At 39.4% G+C, this 21,738-nt stretch overlaps 1 protein-coding gene across 1 annotated transcript in view; it reads right to left on the bottom strand.

Moving 5' to 3' along the window:
• The window catches only part of COL5A3 (collagen type V alpha 3 chain), a 133,710-nt gene that overhangs the window by 34,538 nt on the left and 77,434 nt on the right, over positions 1-21,738 (bottom strand). Inside the window, exons 23-37 of the mRNA XM_087710659.1 lie at positions 21,573-21,626; positions 18,380-18,424; positions 17,843-17,896; positions 17,503-17,547; positions 17,244-17,297; positions 14,188-14,232; positions 13,212-13,265; positions 8,967-9,074; positions 8,410-8,463; positions 8,268-8,321; positions 6,953-6,997; positions 5,418-5,471; positions 3,025-3,069; positions 2,588-2,641; positions 476-529 (exon numbers count right to left, since the gene is read on the bottom strand). Of these exons, the coding sequence (XP_087566785.1) occupies positions 476-529; positions 2,588-2,641; positions 3,025-3,069; positions 5,418-5,471; positions 6,953-6,997; positions 8,268-8,321; positions 8,410-8,463; positions 8,967-9,074; positions 13,212-13,265; positions 14,188-14,232; positions 17,244-17,297; positions 17,503-17,547; positions 17,843-17,896; positions 18,380-18,424; positions 21,573-21,626 (819 nt within the window). The remainder of the gene's footprint in view (positions 1-475; positions 530-2,587; positions 2,642-3,024; positions 3,070-5,417; positions 5,472-6,952; positions 6,998-8,267; positions 8,322-8,409; positions 8,464-8,966; positions 9,075-13,211; positions 13,266-14,187; positions 14,233-17,243; positions 17,298-17,502; positions 17,548-17,842; positions 17,897-18,379; positions 18,425-21,572; positions 21,627-21,738) is intronic.

Genomic DNA, 21,738 nt, shown 5'->3' with positions numbered 1-21,738 from the left:
GGTCCAATGGAGATCTCTTTCATGGTTCATTCATCTAAGAGCCCAACAATTCCCAAACAGATATTGGATAATTAGTTTCAGGATTCCATCAAGTGGGATCATGAACCAAATTCATTGGGGAATTTCAAGTATTGGCCCAAAGTATCTGAAGAGTTGTATCAGATAAGACAAGTAAAAATGCAATACTCAACACCTGAAACCTAGTTGAATATTTTAATTTTGACGACTGATCACCTTAGAACTTGTAGAGACAATGGTGTGACTTACATTTTTTACTTCCTCTCATGGAGAAATGAAAATCATTTTGGAGAGTCAACAATAGAATGCTGAGCCCATTAAAGAAATATAGAGAAAGCAGTCAGACAAATTACCAAGGCAAGAAATCAGCAAAGGAGAATAAGAGAAACAAGGAGGCAGTTATCCACAGACCACATGGCAACAACCAACCTTGAGAGAAGTTTATATTAATACTTACTGCCTCACCACGCTGGCCTGGATGTCCTGATAGACCATCTTTTCCTACAGGTCCCTTCCAAACAGAAATAATTGTGGTTATTAAAAAAGATTCTGGTAGATGTTCAAGCACTAAATATGGTGCCTGTCAGAATCCTTCCCTCACTTAACTTCATTATTTATTTATTTGTAATTCTTCTAAACCAACCAGTCAATGGGAAAACTGGCATACTATAAAGGAAATGGCAGCTTTTATGAGGAAATATTCAATAGGCCCTGGAAAACAGAAAAGGAAGCAGACGTATTAAAAGAAGGACTTGGGCCATTATTGAAAAGATATCTTGATCCAGGGAGGGGAGAACAGGAGAAAGAGGCTCAAAGTAACTAATACTTCTCTAGACATTAGTCGATCTAGAGAACTGGTCTGACAGGCTTTCAATAATTTCTCTTTCCAGAAATGCAAGAGGTGCTTGTTTTCTGAGTTTGCCTGCTTCCAATACCATCTTTATTTACAAGAATATAATCGAGTCCCAAACATAGCTCTAGAAAACATAAATGGTGGGTGAACTGCAGCTCAGCAGTATGTTTAGAGGTTCACCAGTTGCCTTAAGAAAAAAAAAGAGAAAGATAAGCTTAGATGGCAGGAAGTGTTGCAGGAGAATGAGGGTGTGGTGAAGATTTCCTATTAAAAACTGCCAGATTCTTTTAGCATGGGCAACATTAGGAGGTAGAACCACTACCATCTTTATAAGCATTTCTGGCGCAGTGATTAGGGTGCAGTACTACAGGCCACTTTAGCTGACTGTGATCTGCAGTTCAGTGGTTCAAATCTCACCGGCTCAAGGTCGACTCAGCCTTCCATCCTTCCAAGGTGGGTGAAATGAGGACCCGGACTGTGGGGGCAAGTTGCTGACTCAATTTGCTAAAAAATTTGTAAACCGCTTAGAGAGGGCTGAAAGCCCTATGAAGCGGTATATAAGTCTAATAAATAAATAAATAAATAAATAAATAAATAAATAAATAAATAAATTCCGTTTGTCTATCCCAAGTATGTAATCATATGACTTCACCTGCATATATATATATATATAATTGCAATGGCTCTGTAGAATCTATTGTGCTACTGTTTAAATGAATGTATTTCACAATGCAGTATAGATGGATAGCCATGGTGAGCTAGACCTAATAAAATGGTTTTAAGATTCCAATATATTTAATAAAAAAAGGCCTGGGAAATTTGGGGCTTGCGAAATCTATATCACATGTACTCAAATAGCAAACAAGGATTACAGCTTTTTCAAGTGTTCTGATCATGAACATGGGAGAAGAGATTGAAATATGACTGCCCTCCAGAGCTCCCCTACTGGCACTGAGATGGGAATAAGATAGCTCTGAAAAGGAGAGAAGATTAAAGAAGATCTAATAATAAATTCTGCCACCTGGTCCCCTCCAGGCAGCTTTAAAAGAATATGTCAAGCTATTAAACTGTTATGATAAAAATATGCCCCACATTTTTATGCTATTTCATCTTCTTTATGCAATTAATATGTTTTAGGTAAAACTAATTTGGTCAAAATGAATGCCCATGGCAACAAAATAATAAAGGAATAGGATTCAAACATGTTTCCTTAACTCAAATGCCATTCTTTGGATTCTACAAAATCTGACACTGGTGGTAATCTTTTAGGTATCTGAACTTTTACGTATCCTGTATACCTTACAAAAGCAATTCTAGTCCCAGGCAGGCAGATATCCAATCTTATAATCCCAACTGTGTCAACAACCAATTATCCAAACCACCAGTTTGCAGCAAAGTAGACCCAAGCTCCTTCATTTTGCAAGTAAAAATATAATACCACCAAGACTGAAATTCTGCACCTACCAGTATATTTACTTATAGGTGTCCTGTAATGAACAGTAAATCTATTGATTATTTAAGTCTTTGAATACACAATCTATTTTTAACTTGGGCTTTGCATTCTCCCCATGCATAATTCATATGGTAATTTTTATTAGGTAGATTGTAATAATAAAAAGTACAATCCGCTCTCTCATACACAACTATTTTATGGAATATTGATCTTTACCTCTAGTTAAATAGAAATTTCTGTAAAAGGAACAGTGGGTTACTTACTGGCGGCCCCTTTGATCCTGGGAATCCATTGGCTCCCTGTGGCCCAGTGGGCCCCTGTGGGAAAAGACAAAAAATACTTTGATATATTTTAGCTTCCTATTCTGCTTTCCCCACTCTCACATTTTATCACATTGTAAATATTTAAATTTCTGAAGTTAGTTCTTCATCCTATAAACTTTAAAGGAACTGTTTATGCAGAGATTTTTGCTTTGGCAAAGGATATCTCGGGAAGCGAACCTGTGACATCATAAAGGCTATGCTATTTCTGAGACTGTTGGATCCATGAAGACATCCCCATGGTTTCAACAACCTCAGAGACGTCATGGCCTTTATGATGTCATAACTTCTCTTCCTGAGACATACTTTTACCAGAGGAAGAAAAAAGATTGCTGACCACAGATGTCCTTCATTTGCAGGGATTTGATCATTCATCTTACCTTTTCTCCTGTAGTCCCTGGGGAGCCATCATGGCCAGAGTCACCCTGGAGGAAGAAACATTAGTTAAAAAACAACAACCAACAAAAAAAACCCTCTCCATCTTCTTCTGCGCAATACTGGAAGAAGGAAGACTTGCCTACAACTCAAGAATGGACATTGAAAGTTACAAACCTAGCCGAGATGGCTAAAATATTGGCATATCTTAAAGACCATTCAAATGAGAGATATAAATGAGACTGGAAAAAATGGATTGACTATACACAAAACAAATACGGGACTAAGAAATTCCAGATAGCCTATGCTTAAGATTAGGAATAATCTAAACTGCTCAAAGTTAGTGCAACAGGAAGAAGCTGAGTTCAACGCAGAGATGTTATTGACTTCTTTTTTTATTTCCTTTGTCTTAATATATTGTAGACTGTGTTTGTTAAAAATCTATACCGTGTACGGGCTCTGGGAAGTTGGGGGGGGGGAAGGGAAGTGGGGTCTTAGGGGGGAGGGGGATATATAGTATGTGTCAGATTTCAAAGTAACGCGATTGCACTTGTATACTGTTGTTCTTTAATTCCAGTGTAAAAATAGGACAAGCTGAATATATTAATAGATAGTAGAAATACACTGAAGGGAGGAGTAGAGGGATAGAAGAAAGAGGGGTAGAGAGGGTGGGAGAGAGGATTGGAGGGAGGGTGAGAAGGAAGGGAGGGAGTGTATCGGGAGAGAGGAGTGGTAGAGGGGGAGGGGAAGTAGGGTAGAGGGGAATGTTGGAGGGAAGATGGAAAGTTGGAGGGGGGCGAAAGAAAGGGTGTATGGAGGGTCGAAGAGGTACATTGGGTTTCTATTTTGGGGGGTATTACAAGAGGAATGGCTGTGTTTATTGTTTAATGTTATATGGCCCTGATTGTGCACAGTATATATGTGACTGTACGAAAATGAAAATGGAAAATAAAAACACATTTACAAAAAAAAAAAAAACCCTCTCCAGATTTTGACTTCAGTTAACGTCAAAGGCTGACAAAGCAGCAGGAACAAAGCCCAGTTTTGCATCAATGCAAATAGCCTAGGAGTTTTACTATTCATCTACAAAGTCAGGTGATGCAGAGTTCCTAAAATAACATTTTGGACACTATCAGGTAAAGTTACACTGCAAAAATTTGTTTATAGGAAAATTGGCATTTTAAGAAAGTAGATCATAGTGTCCGGTCTGCAATTATATTCCTTTTAGAATTTTGGCCTGCCACACTTTCTCTTATTTCATTATGCTGTTTCATTAGTATAGTTGATGGGAGGGGGGAATAGAAGGAGTAGGATTGTGGAATGTATTGTTTTCATTCCTTTCTAGAAACTCAAGGTCATCTTTTGTCTCCGCACCTTTTGCACCTGATCGGAAGCAGTTGGGCATAGGTGCTAGCGTGGAAGAAGAAGATTGGACCATGTGATGGATTGTGGGTGTGGGGACAAGATTATGAACTTTTAACTGGGTGGGATTGTGATGTAATTCCAGAATTGGGATTTCATAGCATAATGCCAAGATGTCTGATCTATTAAATTGGAACTTTAAGTATCGTTTTGCTTTGGACTCTGATTTAATTCTACATGATACTTGGAACGCTGACAGATAGATTTTATAAATAAGATACATCTATCAGCCCCTCCCATACTAATGCTAATATTCTAATATTCCAACAGACAAAGAAATTAGTATTTTATTAGTTCTGTTTGTGGGGGCTTTAAGATGGTTTTGCCAATAGTGTTAGTCTTAAAGTGTGGCACCATTTAAAAATGAAATCATGAAACTCTGGATGAAAAGCGCACAATCTGTACAATGCTTTTGTATAATGTAATTTAGTTACCTATAGCTGCCTGTGTAGATTGATTTAATGCATATTGACAGCTTCAGTTCAAGAGCCAAGGTGGCGCAGTGGTTAAAAAGCAGCACTGCAGGCTACTGCTAGATCAGCAGGTCAGCGGTTCAAATCTCACCGGCTCAGGGTTGACTCAGCCTTCCATCCTTCCGAGGTGGGTAAAATGAGGACCCAGATTGTTGGGGGCAATATGCTGACTCTCTGTAAACCGCTTAGAGAGGCCTGAAAGGCCTATGAAGCGGTATATAAGTCCACTGCTATATAATAATGGAGTTGTATAATTTTGCAAAAATGGTAAGTAGGTAAGGATCAAGATAGCCAGGCCTACAGTATATGCCCAAGTGTATATTTTAAAAATACATTTGATATAATCCAAGAATAAGCAAATTTTAAAAATATTTGAGACAGCAAATGATGAACAGACTCTGCATTTTAGGGAGTGCACTCATCACAGCTGTTTACATACATATCCTGCACTGTGCATGGAGAAATGTAGAAGGCCATACACATCATTCAGAAAACAGGCATACCTTTGATCCCGGTTTTCCTGTAGGTCCTGGCAAACCACGTTCACCAGGAATACCCTAAAATGGAAAATGATTGGTATTAATAAACTGAAGTCTGGAGCCGAGCCAGGCTTCCTAGATCCCCAGAATAGAAATGGATTACCATTAGTATATGGGATATTTATTAAGCAGCTAAGCCCTGGATGCTTCCCAGAAATCAGCATCCCCTAACTCTTGTTTCAGAAATTGTGTACCAAATAGAAGTAAAGAGAGATAAGACTACAAGTAACATCTCTGTTTTTTGCAATGATCCAGCCACATGCACATGTCATCTACCTATAGAATGAACCAATAAGGAAAACAAATTCAAGGCTGGAGAAATTATGTATGGGCTGAAGACAGATGAATCCAGTTTAAAGGCAAGGTTTCACTTTTTCACAACTATCATGTGGTTCATTTCATTCTAGTGAAATATGCAGTGCAAAAAGGAAGAAAATTAAGGGTTCAAACCCCAAATTGAATGGTGTGTGTGTGTGTGTGTGTGTGTGTGTGTGTGTGTGTGTGTGTAATATTTCAATGACTTTTACATCTCTGAAGTTTTCTTTTGCTGCTTTCTGGCTTTGAGCAGCCCATTGGGACAGTCAATTTAATCTTAACACATTCTTGTGCTTTCTCCCCTCTCCCTGATTTTTCCATCTATAGAAATATTAATAATAGAACCCTGAGTGAGGGCATACAAATCAGAATATACATTCAAATCTCTGCAAGCAAATTCAAATTTGGAAGATCTGAATTAAGATTTCTTTGAATTAATTTGAGCTTTGTAATAGATATGCCCCAAGTGGCTACTATATTCATTGGCATATTATGGGAGAAAGGGGAGAGATAAGAAATATTAATGGAAATTCAGCTTAATCATCATATTTTTGTGAAGGGTAGGGGAGTTGCAACCAAAAAGCACTCTCCAGATATGTGAAATTCAAAGAGATACTTCTCCCATCCTTCAGACACCCAAACACGGGCAGTTCAACAACTATGGTTTTTAATGGAGTCAGTCACATATTACTTTACAAAATTAAGGAGATGCGCTTTCTCTTTGCCCTTCACTTAAGCCGTTAGTATCTTGCTATTATCAGAAGTCATTTTTAAAATAACTGAATTCACAGGAAGCAGTGTCCTTAGAATGGGTTTCCGGAAAATATAAGACCTCCTATACTCCATTCAGAGCCAAGAACAATATTGCGAACACTTGATATGACCTGAGAAAGGCAGTAAAGATGCTGCAACTCCCCAGAGCTACTCACTACATCATATAAGGAATATGATGGGCTTAGAGTGCTGCACTTTCATTATATCCCTTTTTCACTTGCTCAATATTCTCATCATGATGTTTGCATCCTTGTAATTTGTTCTTCAGTTGCGGGAAGTGGAGAGAGATAATGTTAAATTTTAGCACAGGACCTCTTCTAGCCAGCATACATATTGGTTGATAAGCATCAAATAAAGTCTCTCTGGAGAAAACTTGGGACTTTATAAGCATCTATTCTATGAAAGCTCACCGGAGGACCACGCTGTCCAGTCTGCCCTGCCTGGCCAGCTTTTCCCTTGAAAAGAAGGAAAACAGAAAAGGAGGGTAAGGTGGAGTTCAGTGAGCCAACATACACAGAGTTACCAGGCTTAAATGGGACATTACAGAGAGATGCTCAGATGTTCCCTTATCTCACATATCCTCTAGTTTGGACTTTAATGTCCACCATTGCCCATTAACAGAAGAACCAAAAAGTATGTTTAAATTCAAAATGCACAATAAAACGCTAAGCACTGTTATAAACATATCTGCCAAATACTAAACATTTGGACACTTAAACTATAAAGTTCAATTAAATTTGCCTAAAATTAAGGCAAGTGTCTATTTTATATCCCTTGGTTATGGCTGCTAGCAATTTTCCTAACAAATGTGCCATGAGATAAAAAAAAAAAAACCTTGATTATTCTTTTAAATCTAAACTAGAAAGTCACGTTCGACAGGAACATTTGAAAGTAGAGAACCATTTCTCTCTCAGATTCATTTCAGTGAAAACAGCTGGTAATTGGGTAATCCTGCTTCTCAGACTGTGCTCCCTTGCTGTGATCCATGCTGAAGTGTGAGCATTAGCAAATAAAAGCACTGCTGTAGCAAATAAAATGAATCAATAAAATGTGTCAAGGGATAGAGGACAGACAGTCCTCCAAATCCTGATGCAGTTACGTTTTGTAAGTGGAAGTGAGATCCAGGCTGCAATGCAGTCCCATTTGTTCCTTTCTGGACAAGGAGAGAACTCAAGTTTGCCCACAAGAGCTCCTGACAATTGTTCCTCATGAAGAGACTGCAAAATAGTTTCTGAGAAACGAGGGAACAACCATTTTGCTTAAACTGCAGTTGACACCTTCAAAAAAAGGTTCACATCAGGGGTGAAATCCAGGAGGTTCTGACAGGTTCTGGAAAACCGATAGTGGAAATTTTGAGTAGTTCAGAGAACCGGCAGTTACCTCCTCTGGCTGGCCCCAGAGTGGGGTGGAAATGGAGATTTTGCAGTATCCTTCCCCTGCCACGCCAACCAAGCCACAACCAAAGAACCAGTAGTAAAAAGTTTTGAATTTCACCACTGGTGAAATTCCTTTTCTCCCTTTTCTTGAATTTTCTCTCTTCCCACATCCTCTCCACAAGCCACAACCAAAGAACCAGTATTAAAAAAATTTGAATTTCATCACTGGTGAAATTCCTTTTCTCCCTTTTCTTGAATTTTCTCTCTTCCCACATCCTCTCCCATCTTTATAATCCACAAAAAAATCTCTCACGGTTTTTTTCAAGGGGTATTTCCTAGTTTCACTCACTCGTTTGCCTTTTTCTCCAATGAGGCCTAGAGGCCCTGGGAATCCGGTCGAACCCTATGGAAAAATAATCCGATCTGAGGGCAGGGCGGGATAGGTTGGGACAAGGTTTCTTCCTTTCCTCCAGTTCTTCCCACCTGCTTACCTTGGGTCCTTGGCGGCCAGGATAGCCTGGCAACCCTGGCACACCCAATTTGCCCTGCAGAAAAAAAGGAGATGATCAGAGCCTATATGTGCCCAGGGATGAAATTAAACAATCCCTGGCGAGTGGAGAAAGAATTAAACAAATTCCTGCTGCAATTAATCAGTGGGACCACAACATAGTAATAGAGCAAAGGCCCTAAAGTATCCCAAGTTTGATTTCTTTCTTCTTTTATGATCAGAGCCAAGGTGGCGCAGTGGTTAAATGCAGCACTGCAGGCTACTGCTAGATCAGCAGGTCAGCGGTTCAAATCTCACCGGCTCAGGGTTGACTCAGCCTTCCATCCTTCCGAGGTGGGTAAAATGAGGACCCAGATTGTTGGGGGCAATATGCTGACTCTCTGTAAACCGCTTAGAGAGGCCTGAAAGGCCTATGAAGCGGTATATAAGTCTACTGCTATTCCTATTGCTATTGCTATCAGGTCATAATGAGGAAGACCTCTGCCTGATACCCGGAGAGCTGCTGAATGCCAAGTAGCTTCCCTTGTTCCAAAAGCTCACCTTCTCACCAGCCAGGCCAGAAGAACCTGCTTCCCCAGGAGGTCCCACCTGTCCTTTCAGCCCCTCAGGGCCATCCTCACCCCGTAGGCCCAGTGGGCCAACATCGCCCTGTTGAAAGAATTAAAATAATTGTGCCAATCACGTTTATGAAATTCTAGTTTCAAAGCATGTTCTCAGTACTTCAGAGACAATCATGCATTATGACTGCTGTCATGTCTGAGAATGATACAGTAGATTGTACACACCAGCTATTGACACTAAAATAAGTTGCACATCATAAATCATAATTTTATCCATCATCTCAGATGGGGAGAGAGGAAAATGAATCACACAAAGTCTGGGATGTGTGTCTGTGTGCGTGCACCTAGTGTAGTGTGTGTACACAGGTCTCAGAGAAAAAAAGAGGTATTTTACAGGAAAGTTCAGCCAATGCATGGTAATGAACATGAACAAGGCTATATAGAAGGAATTTCATCACACAAGCCATTGTCAAGGAAACATCAATTAATGGGAATATTGTGAATGACCCTTTACCCACCCATCAATTTTTCTTCCCTTTTTTATGCAGCAATTTTATTAAGTATTACAAGTAAAGGGAATAAAATTAATACAAATTAAGAAAACTAAAAGGACAACATGGAAATAATAAAATATACTTAAAGCCTCATTGTTCAATTCTGATCAGCAAAAGTCCATTCAGGGTTACAAGAGATAGCAACATATGTATTTCGATCAAAGAAACCTTTGATATTCTTGCCTTTTATTTTTAACAGTCTTAATATTTAATCCCTTAATAATATCCTCAGGTTTGATTTCTTGTCACTTGTTTCTTTGTCTCTTCTCATAAAATTTTTCAAAGCTTTAATAAATCTCCTTTGCGGATTCAGTATGGGAAAGTTATGCAGGTCATTCTTTTGGTCTGTTCTTTGTATTTGCCTCTTAATTATCAAGACATCAACCAATTGCATTTGTATATCCTGTAGAATCATTTTCCATATCATTCTTTTTTATTATTATTGTAAATGTGTTTTTATTTTCCATTTTCATTTTCGTACAGTCACATATATACTGTGCACAACCGGGGCCATATAACATTAAACAATAAACACAGCCATTCCTCTTGTCAATAATACCCCCCAAAATAGAAACCGAATGTACCTCTTCGACCCTCCATACACCCTTTCTTTAGCCCCCCTCCAACTTTCCATCTTCCCTCCATCGTTCCCCTCTACCCTACTTCCCCTCCCCCTCTACCACTCCTCTCTCCCGATACACTCCCTCCCTTCCTTCTCACCCTCCCTCCAATCCTCTCTCCCACCCTCTCTACCCCTCTTTCTTCTATCCCTCTACTCCTCCTTTCGGTGTATTTCTACTATCTATTAATATATTCAGCTTGTCCTATTTTTACACTGGAATTAAAGAGCAACAGTATACAAGTGCAATCGCGTTACTTTGAAATCTGACACATACTATATATCCCCCTTCCCCCCTAAGACCCCACCTCCCTTCCCCCCCAACTTCCCAGAGCCCGTACACGGTATAGATTTTTAACAAACACAGTCTAAAATATATTAAGACAAAGGAAATAAAAAAAAAGAAGTCAATAACATCTCTGCGTTGAACTCAGCTTCTTCCTGTTGCACTAACTTTGAGCAGTTTAGATTATTCCTAATCTTAAGCATAGGCTATCTGGAATTTCTTAGTCCTGTATTTGTTTTGTGTATAGTCAATCCATTTTTTCCAGTCTCGTTTATATCTCTCATTTGAATTGTCTTTAAGATATGCCGATATTTTAGCCATCTCGGCTAGGTTTGTAACTTTCAATGTCCATTCTTGAGTTGTAGGCAAGTCTTCCTTCTTCCAGTATTGCGCCACCAACATTTTCCATATCATTCTTGTAGTCTGTCATTTTTAAATCCACCTTCAGATCAGTCTCAGTCTTCTCTGGTTAAATAGGTTCATCTTCCATATAATTTTTTAAACATGATCTACCAATCTATCTATAATTGGCAGAGACTCTTAAAATTACATTTTCGGTCCATTGTTCATCCTCTAATATTAAAGTATTGTTCCATGCTGCATTAGTAAGTCAAATTTAAGTGTTTTTCTGCTTTAATTGTACTATAATCTTCAGTGCCCTCTGGCTCCCTTTAGTGTCTAACTTTCAAAGTCCCATCCTACGATATTTTTAAAGAATTCAAAACAAAAACATTTTCCCATGGGAAGGATTTTTATAATTAATTCCAAAATTTTATTTCAGATCTATCTGGCTCCCAGTCCATTTATAACTTTACAGAATCAAAATACTAAACACCATTTTGCTTTCTATTTGGAAAAAAAAAACCACCTCTAAGATTCTTAAATTTATTTTTAAAGTGAGTATCATAACTAACACAACAACAAGCCCGAGGTGCAGCGAATAAAAATGTATCAGACTTCATCTCCTAGGATGACAATATCCCATTGCATCCCAGGCAAAACATTTTAAATATAATCTAGATACACACTATGGGATTCACAGAGAACATAGTATCTAACACAGAGATGGAGAATCTCTGTTTTACAAATCGTTTCCACAAAGAAAAACCCTTTCTGGATTTCTAAAATTGGAATGAAAGAATCTTCGCTGAATCCTAACCTCCTAACCTCAAACCCACCTTTGGCAAGCTTTCTGTGTACTGAAAAACATGTCATGAACTGGTCTAATCCTTTTGTACTTGGAAAGTTGACGGTGGGATTTATTATTTCATCATTTTATCACATAACTTTTATTTTAACATTTAACAAATGTTGGCATTTGTTAAGTTATTATACGATCTCACAAAGGCAATCCTCCTCCTACTTATTTATTATTTAATTATTATTATTTAATAAATTCGTATGCCGCCCAATCCCGTAGGACTCTGGGCGCCTTACAGAGACAAGATAAAAAAGTTAAAAATTAAGAATAAAAATACAGTTTTTAAAATAACACACCATCCATTCTGTCTAGGTGGGGCTGGACATTGATCAACAGCCCCAGGCCTGCCGGAACAGCCAGGTTTTGGTGGCTTTTCGGAAGGCCGAGAGAGTGGAATATAGTTGAATATAGAAACCATGTCCTTTTACTAAAAATGGCATGGACAACTTTTTAAAATAGATGCAGGTTTCTTCTTCTTTTTTCCTTTTAGAAAAATGTTTAGTCTCAAGACCAAGAGCGTTATGAACATATGACCCATTGTATTTTGTGGCTGCCAAATAAGCATTAAAAAGTAAAATTGGTACTCTAATGCTTGCATGTTTAAGGCACTTATTTTTCCACAAAAAATTATGCTACTGAAAAAAAGTGGTTTTATTGCCATTAATACAAGGGGAGTTATGCTGGGATTGAAATTTACATTGTGTTCTAATCTTTGAAAGGATTGTTATAAAATAATGTATCGTTGATATTTGTCACCAGAGAAATTGTCTAGAATGTATAAAGTTATTTTGAATCTTTGTTGGAAATGGGAATATCATGGACATTTTATGGTAGACACGTAAAAATTGTTTTTATATATACAGTAGATAAACTATTTTGATGTGTCCACCATTATATACATATAATTATTAATATATAATAATATATTAATTCAGAAATTTAAAATATTAAAGTATCATTGCAACTAGAGGCCTGTCTTTGAGATTAATGAACAGGTAACTAGAAAAAAGTCATGGAAATTTGATTTTTATATATGACAAATGCAACAAGATTATTATATGTTCAAAAGTGGAAAGATCCGACATTATTCACAATATAGGAATGCTTAATGAAGATGGTGGAAACTGCAGAGATACCTAACTTAGCTTTTTTGATTAGAGAAAAGAAAATACGAATCTACATTTATGGCTGACTGGAAACCACTTACAGACAGAAAAAATGATTTATGGTTTTTATGATTAGAAAATAATTATGCTAGGTTATATTAAAAAGAGAAGTTTTCTTTTTGTATATGTAGAATAAGGGATAATTATGTAATCATACTTGTATTTGCTGCAAAGGAACTGGGAGGTTTCTATCTTTTCTTTTTTTGTACTTTTGTAGTTTTTTGTCTTTTTCCTTTTTCTTTATAATATTTTATCTTCTATTTAAAATTGTTAATGAAATCTACCACCAATGCTAACTGTAAGGAATGAATTTCTAAAGCCTCGGTGATGGTTCATGCCTTCTTTTAAAAGCCTTCACAGATATTTCATACTGGGAATACTGGGAAGAATATTGCTCACCCAATCGCCTTTGGGCCCCATATCACCTTTGAAGCCAGGGAATCCATCTTCACCCTAGGAATCCATAAAAGGTCAAAACATGAGAATAATAAAAATGTCAATCTTATTTTAATGCTGAAATGCAAAGAAAGAATCGTGTGTTTTAATGGTGTGCAAAATTCATTTTACTTCAAACCTACAGTTTTACTTTTTGTTCTTATCCCCAACCCCCATCCAAAAAAAAGAGAACATATATATATATATATATTTCTAAAGACAGGAACACTTGGCTAGTAGAGTTGCTAGTTAAAATGTATCTGCCTGAACCTGAAATTATATTCTCCTACCTGACTGTCAACCTTGTCAGTTATTGCTTACTGACTGAATATAAGAATTTTAAACTACGAAGAAATAATTTGTTAGTCAGAACTTCGAAGATTATACTGAAAAGAAATTTTTCAAAAAAAACAAAATATGAACATATTGAATTATATTGGAAAGGAGATTCTAAAATTTGGATGAATTTCAGATATGGACAATATTTTAATTGCTATAAAATATTTTCCAGGCTACCTCTAGATGACAACGAAAACATTTTCCTACTCTTTTGAAAGTTTTTTGTTATTATTGTGTGTGTGTGTGTGTGTGTGTGTGTGTGAATTGATCCTAGCAAAGTTATTGTATTGCCCCATGGTACATTCTAATTTGTTGCAATCTAGAAACTAACATAAAAATCCAAAAGAACTACGGTACTCTTCAAGGGTTTATACCCAGATGGAACCTCAACACTTATATCACTCCAAATAATGACTGCGTTGGAAAAAGGTCAAAAATGAAGTACTTCTTCCACTTACTCCAGTTAAATGTTCATGATCTGTTCTAGAACAGCACATTAGCAACCCAGAGAAAGCAGGAGCAGTGAAATGCTCTCTTAAATTTGATGAAATCTTGTGGAACTTTTCTCTGATATTGTCTCGTATTCTCTTCAGAGACTTACCTTCTCACCTTTGCTGCCTTTCAGGCCCCTTATTCCAAATGCCCCCTACGGAAAAGGAAAACAATTATATATATATATTTAATATAAAATCCCACTTTAAATATTCACTTTGATATAGAAGCCATGATTATAGGCAGAAAGCTACAAGCGGTGAATGACACCACACAGAAAGATGCCATGGTGGGTCTGAGCAGTGACTATTGAATTCTGAAGGTTGGCAGTCCAGTTCTTTGCCCTGAAGAAAAGCATTCAGACTTCAGGAGAGGGCAAGCTTTGATTGCATGACAGCAGCCATCATCTGACTTTTAGCACACCTCCTGTTGACCTTCCTGCCTCGGCTTAGCCTCTTACCTGAGGTTGTTCACTGAAATCATCCATTGGCATAGGGTTAAATATCATTACACATTTCAACCCTTGGCTGGCCAAGCAATGCCACTGAGATTCCGTCTCAATGTCTGAAGGCTGGGGAGGCCTGGATGGAGGAGAACAGGCTCAAGCCAAACCTTAGCCAGCCCAAGTGACTGTGGGTTTTACCTTAATCATTAGTTTCCACCTTTGGTTCTGGATGGGATTGCACTGCCTTAAACAGGGTCCATGCTCAATTTGGGGGGGGGGAGGCTCCTAGACTCAGGCTGGTATGTTAAGAGCATTCCAAAGGTGCTTTTTTCAAAAGGCAACTGGGCTTTGTTTTTCCTTGAAGACATTTCGTTTCTCATCCAAGAAGCTTCTTCAGATCAAGCTTTTTGGATGAGACGCGAAACATCTTTGGAAAAAAGCACCTTTGGAACAACCATGACCTGGATGACTGAGAATCTCCCTAGACATTTATGTTAAGAGCAGGTAGCACCCATGGCTTGGTGGGTCTTTGCATAAATTCACCTTATGCAGCAATTATGTCCATTTCTGAATCAGGAGATTCTACTCACAGTGATTTATACTTGGTCATTTCATGTATGAAGCACTGCAATACATCTACATGCAGCTGCCCTTGAAGATGACTCAAAGAATGCAAATGCATGAGTAATTGTGGCTCATCTCAGCGCATCCATTAACACTGCAAATACAGGTAGTCCTCGAACCTACAACAGTTCATTTAATGACTATTCAAAGTTACAACGGCATTTTAAAAAGTGACTTACAACTGTTTTTTTTTTGTTACAATCTTTCCAGCATCCCCATGATCATGTGATCAAAATCCAGATGCTTGGCAACTAGTTAATATTTATAACTGTTGCTGTGTCCCAAGATTATGTGGCCTTCTGACAAGCAAAGTCATTGGGGAAGCCAGATTCACTTAACAACTGTGTTACCAACTTATCAATTGTAGTGATTCACTTTGCAACTGAGGCAAGAAAGGTCATAAAATGGGGCAAAACTCACTTAACAAATGCATCACTTAACAGAAATTTTGGGGTCAATTGTGGTCATAAGTCAAGGACTACTTGTATAGAATTTGCAAGTTATGTTGGTGACCAGGCAGCTTCCAGCTGCAATTTCAAGATGCTGGTTGTTATCTATAAAGTTCTCAGTGAAACAGAGTCTAATTGTGGAACTGTCTGCCTCCAATTACTTCTTCCTGTCTGATAATATCTGACCAAATGGAGCATGGGTTGGGCCTCTAGATCCAATGGAGCTCCAGGTTCCCTCACCCAACTACTGTCTTCTAGCAGGACTGAGGAGACATCCTTTCTTTGTCACTATGCCTATGGAACACCATCTCCTTGAGATTCAGGTGGGTCTGACCCAGTGGTGGGATTCAGCCAATTCTCACCTATTCGGGAGAACCGGTTGGTAACTTTCTAAGTAGTTCAGAGAATCTATTGTTGGAAGAAATCTCCTTTTGTTTTTTTCCACTTTACAGGGCTAATCCTGTAAGGAAGGCAGGAAGGAAACATTCTAGTGTTGTTTCTAGCCTAATCTTTATTGACCTGCTTACAGAAACTGCCTCTCTGGTTAACCCTTATTACATTGTAACAGCTAAGGCGAAGCGCCCATCGACCTGAGTGACCTTGATTTGGCCACGCCCACCTAGTCACATGACCACTGAGCCCCCACCTACCCAGATGGTCATTAGGGCAGAGAACCGGTTGTTAAATTATTTGAATCCCACCACTGGTCTGACCCTACCTTCTTTTTCAAATACTTTACAAATACCTGTTTTTCTTCCCTGGGACAGAATCGAAAGATTTTGTACCCATTGTGATTGTTTTTGTCTTTGTTTCACATAGCCTCAGATGCAACATATCTTACTACATTTTAGTGTATTTTTGTAGTTGTTATTTGCTGTTTCTAATTTTGTACCCCACCTTGGTCACATGTCAGTTGGGTACAGTGGTGGGTTCCGGATCCCATTCCAACCGTACCGGCAGCATCCACACGGATGCGTGCAGCGTGCACATGCGTCTTAGCACCTCTGTGAACCTCCGCAACGTTTCAGCTGCTCAGCAGAGCATCGCGCAAGCACTGGACGCGCCAAGGTGGCGCAGTGGTTAAATGCAGCACTGCAGGAGCCAAGGTGGCGCAGTGGTTAAATGCAGCACTGCAGGCTACTGCTAGATCAGCAGGTCAGCGGTTCAAATCTCACCGGCTCAGGGTTGACTCAGCCTTCCATCCTTCCAAGGTGGGTAAAATGAGGACCCAGATTGTTGTTGGGGGCAATATGCTGACTCTCTGTAAACCGCTTAGAGAGGGCTGAAAGCCCTATGAAGCGGTATATAAGTCTACTGCTATTGCTATTGCCGTGCACGGAAACGCCGAAGACTTAAAAGACCAGTAAGGAGCTTAGGCAGGTTGGTGGGCCCTCTGAGCACCATACCAGAATGGTATCCCGTGCTCCGGGCAGGCTCCGGTACAGCCGTACCGGGGCGTATCACCTGCAACCCACCACTGGTTGGGTAGCTATGTATGTTGATTTCATAAATATATAAATAATAAAAAAATAGACTGGCAATAAAAGGAGGCTCTAGCAAGAGAGAGGCTGGAGGGAAAGGAAAAGGGGAAGAAATTTCACTAGAAATGTTCATTCTTGAAAAATGATAAGAGGGGTATCTCTTTACCTTGACTCCTCGTGGACCTGGGTAGCCAACTGGTCCTGCTGCACCAGATGGACCCTGAAGGAGAAAGACATTTGAAACAAGTCCGTCTGGCAGCCTCCCTGCGCAACCTTGCTGCAATCTTAAAGACCATAAATCCCCCTATTTCTGAAGGGTTTTTGGGGGGGGGTGTATTGGGAAGAAGATGGAGGACTGGGGGTGGGGAAACTTCCTTTTCTAAATTATGGACTTTAGATGACTCTATAGCAAGCTTCTTTTTCACCTGAGTCCCTTTCTCTCCAGCTGGCCCTTCTCTTCCAGGATGACCCTGAAAAGCAACAGAAGAGAGAGTCTTGTGAAGTAACTGTACTATGAATGCTTGCTTAAAGGTACTTCACCACAATGAAAACAGTGCCCTGGGAAAATATATTGGGTATTAGAAAAGAGAAGGCAGGGAGCTAAGTTTTCTTCTGGGCATAATATAGTATTCCAAGGGTGATCTCTATATGTTTACATCATTCACCTCTCCCCAGATATTAGTGCTACTGCAAAAAAAAGTTAAGTGTCCTGGTTTCATCTTTAAGTACTATCTTCATGAAGATTTTAATAATGTTGGCATTTACCGGAGGTCCATCCATTCCAGCCAGTCCTGGTATTCCTGGTTTTCCTGGTGGACCCTGTGAGAAGAAGGTGCAGGGAGATATTCAGAAAGCTGGGTGGGACAATCTGAATTGTGACAATGGATTAAGTGACAGTCCTATCAGTTCTCACATCTCCTCTATCAAATATATGTCTAAGTGTATGCTGACATAATGGGAATAGACATGGAGAGCCCCTGGCAGATTTCTGAGGAATATGTAGCAGATTTAAGATGCACATTTCCTTCCAAACTACAGAAATAAAATCAGCAACAAAATGTAATCCTCTCCCACCATATATTACACAGCTGAAATAAAGAAATATTGGAGCGTTATTAGGTGGAAATGCTGCAAAATCAGATTGATCTTGGTGCTTAACAAAATTCCGTGCACAGCAGTCTTTTGTATTAGATCCCTGTGGTAGAACTCTGATGCCTGCTGCTATAGCTACCCTGAAAATTGGGATTTTCAGCCTCGTTCTGATTCTATGCCTCAGCTAGACACTCCCTAATTCCAACTCACCTTTTCTCCTGGAAGTCCAATGGGGCCCTGAGGACCAGGCAAGCCCTAAGGAAGAAAAACCAAACAGAGTGGAGAGATGTGACAATTTACAAGAAGAATTTTTATTAGTATTATTTTGTAGGGATATTTAATGTTTTCAGAGCCCCAGGACTATCCAGGAAATGTCCTTTCAGTTCAAATACACTATATTGTCAAAAGTATTTGCTCACCCATCCAAATAATCAGAACCAGGTGTTCCAATCACTTCCATGGCCAGAGGTGTATAAAATCAAGTACCTAGGCATGCAGACTGTTTTTACAAACATTTGTGAAAGAATGGGTCGCTCTCAGGAGCTCAGTGAATTCCAGCATGGAACTGTGATAGGATGCCACCTGTGCAACAAATCCAGTCGTGACATTAACTCGCTCCTAAATATTCCACAGTCAACTGTTAGCTGTATTACAAGAACATGGAAGTGTTTGGGAACAACAGCAACTCAGCCACGAAGTGGTAGGCCACGTAAACTCGTCCAACATCAGTGTGTGACCTCACAAATGCGCTTCTGGAAGAATGGTCAAAAATTCCCATAAACACACTCCTGAACCTTGTGGACAGCCTTCCCAGAAGAGTTGAAGCTGTTATAGCTGCAAAGGGTGGATCGACGTCATATTGAACCCTATGATTAGGAATGGGATGTCATGTACAGTAAGTTCATATGCGAGTAAAGGCAGGTGAGCAAATACTTTTGGCAATATAGTGTATATCTATTCCCCTGCAAGGATAAATTCTTAATGGAAACACACACACACACACACACACCCCAAAAAAAAATTTTTGTACAGAAATTCACATTGATTAGTTTCTTTCTCTGATGAAATAGTTTTCACTGCAGATGCAATGTAATTCACTTCTGCCATAGCAATTTGGGTGTCTCGAATCAATTTATATTAGAAAGAAGAGAAAGTTACTTTCAGCCATTTCTCTCAGGGTTGACTGAAGGTCCTCCAGGTTGTATGGGTTCTACATTGCAGAGGCAGCATGTGCAGAGGCTAGAATATATATGCCCATATACATATATTCTGGGCATGCTAAATGAACTCAATTGTGTACTTCTGGTATGTGATGTAAATGCAGAAGATTTGCACTATGCAAATTTTCACTAAACATTTGTTCTGATCGAGGCTTCCCAAGACCATGAAGCAACTCTTGTCCTGACAAAAATCCCTTTTATTAATTTACAGTGAATTCTGCCGGCAAAGTTTTTCATGGGGGGATTTACAGTCACAGACCTTATCTGGCTTGGAAAGCTGACAGGCTGAAAGCTGCAAAACTTGGCAAGGAGTCTCGGAGACTCACGAACCAATTCAGCGAACTAATTGTCTCCTGCAAACTCCCCTCCGCTTTCGCTCCTCTTTTATTTCCTCTGGGAAGGGCCATTCATTGTCCACCTGTGGCCTTACTCCCAAGTTGACCCCTGTTCTTTAGCTGTTCCTTTCGTCTGCGCATGCACACACTGGGAACAGGCTCCACCTGTTTGTCTGCCTCACTGATGTCTGACTCTGAAGCAGCTGATAGCTGGTATACGGCTCTGGCCCCCTCTCTGCCTCTGACACAGAGCCCTCATCAGAGCCTTTCCCAGACTCCAGGACTGGCCCATGTTCCTCCTCAACCTCCTCACTGTCCGAATCTGCTGGGCCACAATATTCTGAAGAACCTAAATGATACCTGCTACATAACATTTACCAAAAGAGGAGGCAAGCAATGCCTCCCTCAAATTATTTCTCTCCTCTGATGAGTGCTTCAGAGAATGGGATGCTTGCCTCCTCTAAACTACTAACCAAAGTTTTTGGCAATGACTCGGAGTAAATGCTTTAGGATTGCCTGAAATTCTCTCAAACCTAGCCAATCCAGAAGTCCTTTAGCATACAGGCAATCCTCATTCAGTGCCCGTTCACAGTTCTGATGACATTGAATAAGGAGTCTTAAAATGGTTCCTTATAGTTGTAACTGTTATAGGGCCCCCATAGTCACATCAGATACTTGGTACCTGGCCTGCAGTTATGATGTTGTAGTATCCTGTGGTCAAATGATCCCCCCCTTGAGACCTTCACAACTGGCTTCTGATAAGCAAAAACAGTGGGGAAACTGGCAGGAAATTGGAAAAAGTAACAAGTGACACTGTGTCTAATAAACATGGGGGATTTGTCTAGTGATGGAACTGCTGTTGTTAAGTTGGTGTAGTCATGTAATGTTCATGCTTTACAACCATGTTGCTTAGTGATGGAGTTGATGGTCCCAATTATTAAATGCCATTATTAAGTGAGGACTAGCTGTACACCAAGGACATTCCAGGCTAGTCACCCTCAGTCCTTGGTGCAGGCAATCCTATATTATTTGCTGAAGGTAGCTCAGAAGCACTCAGTCCAGGATAGTAGGAGAAAGCTCCTTAGCCTTCTTTTTTAGTTTTTTGAAGAAGACTTCTTTTAGTCTTCTCTCATTGGAACAGCTCTGGAGGAGATGGAAGAAATGGGTTCTGAAGGACAGCAAGAGAAGGCAACATGGCTACCTCATTGGTTCTTCGATGCAAGTGAACAATATTGCTTCTTAAGGCAATTTTGAGGGAGTGTTTCACTTCCATTATCAAGAAAGTGAAGCACCTCTTCAAAGAACTGCACAGCACTAGCCTCTCTCTTAATGCTCCAGTGGTTTTTTTTAAAAGGTTTCCATGTTAAGGTTGATGATCAAACACAGGAATATGGATCTGTTGGATGGCATAATTAAAATTAACTAGGTGCACTTTACCCTGCATTTATATAGATGAAACAAGTAACATGAATATTCAATGTGCTGATCTGCATCCTTATCACAGTCTGATGAAGTTAGCATTTTAATATTTTCTGAACTGTTTTTATATTATACCTGTCTTCATGCTATGAACCCAGTTGCTAATAAACTTCACAGTCAGAGTCAAATTAGACACCATTGGGAACTGTCCTCCTGGGGTTAATAGTAGCCCACATGGAGATTGGAGATTATAATACTGATTGAAAAAGAGGTTAACCCACATTTCATTAAAGTAACAAAAATCTTTCTAATGCATGTAATACCTGTGGTTTTTTTAACAGACTCACCAACCAGCAAATGACCTGCTCATGTTTATCCCCACCCTCTATATCCCAGCCTTCCCCATGTACATGCAAACAAAATACACACGTGAGATCCAGGGTTTCCTTGTTGCCCAGGTGGGCCTGGTTCACCTGGAATACCCTGAAGATAGAGAACCCTGAAGTCAGCTAACATTCAGTGCATATACATATGTACATATGTCATAATGGAAGAGACAACAACTGTGACATAATGACTAAAATTACTAAGGTGG

This window comes from Thamnophis sirtalis, unplaced genomic scaffold, assembly GCF_051295495.1.
Source record: "Thamnophis sirtalis isolate CommonGarterSnake01/CBP01778 unplaced genomic scaffold, rThaSir2_p1.2 scaffold_3, whole genome shotgun sequence".
NCBI lineage: Eukaryota > Metazoa > Chordata > Lepidosauria > Squamata > Natricidae > Thamnophis > Thamnophis sirtalis.
This window is presented reverse-complemented; position numbering and strand designations above follow the sequence as displayed.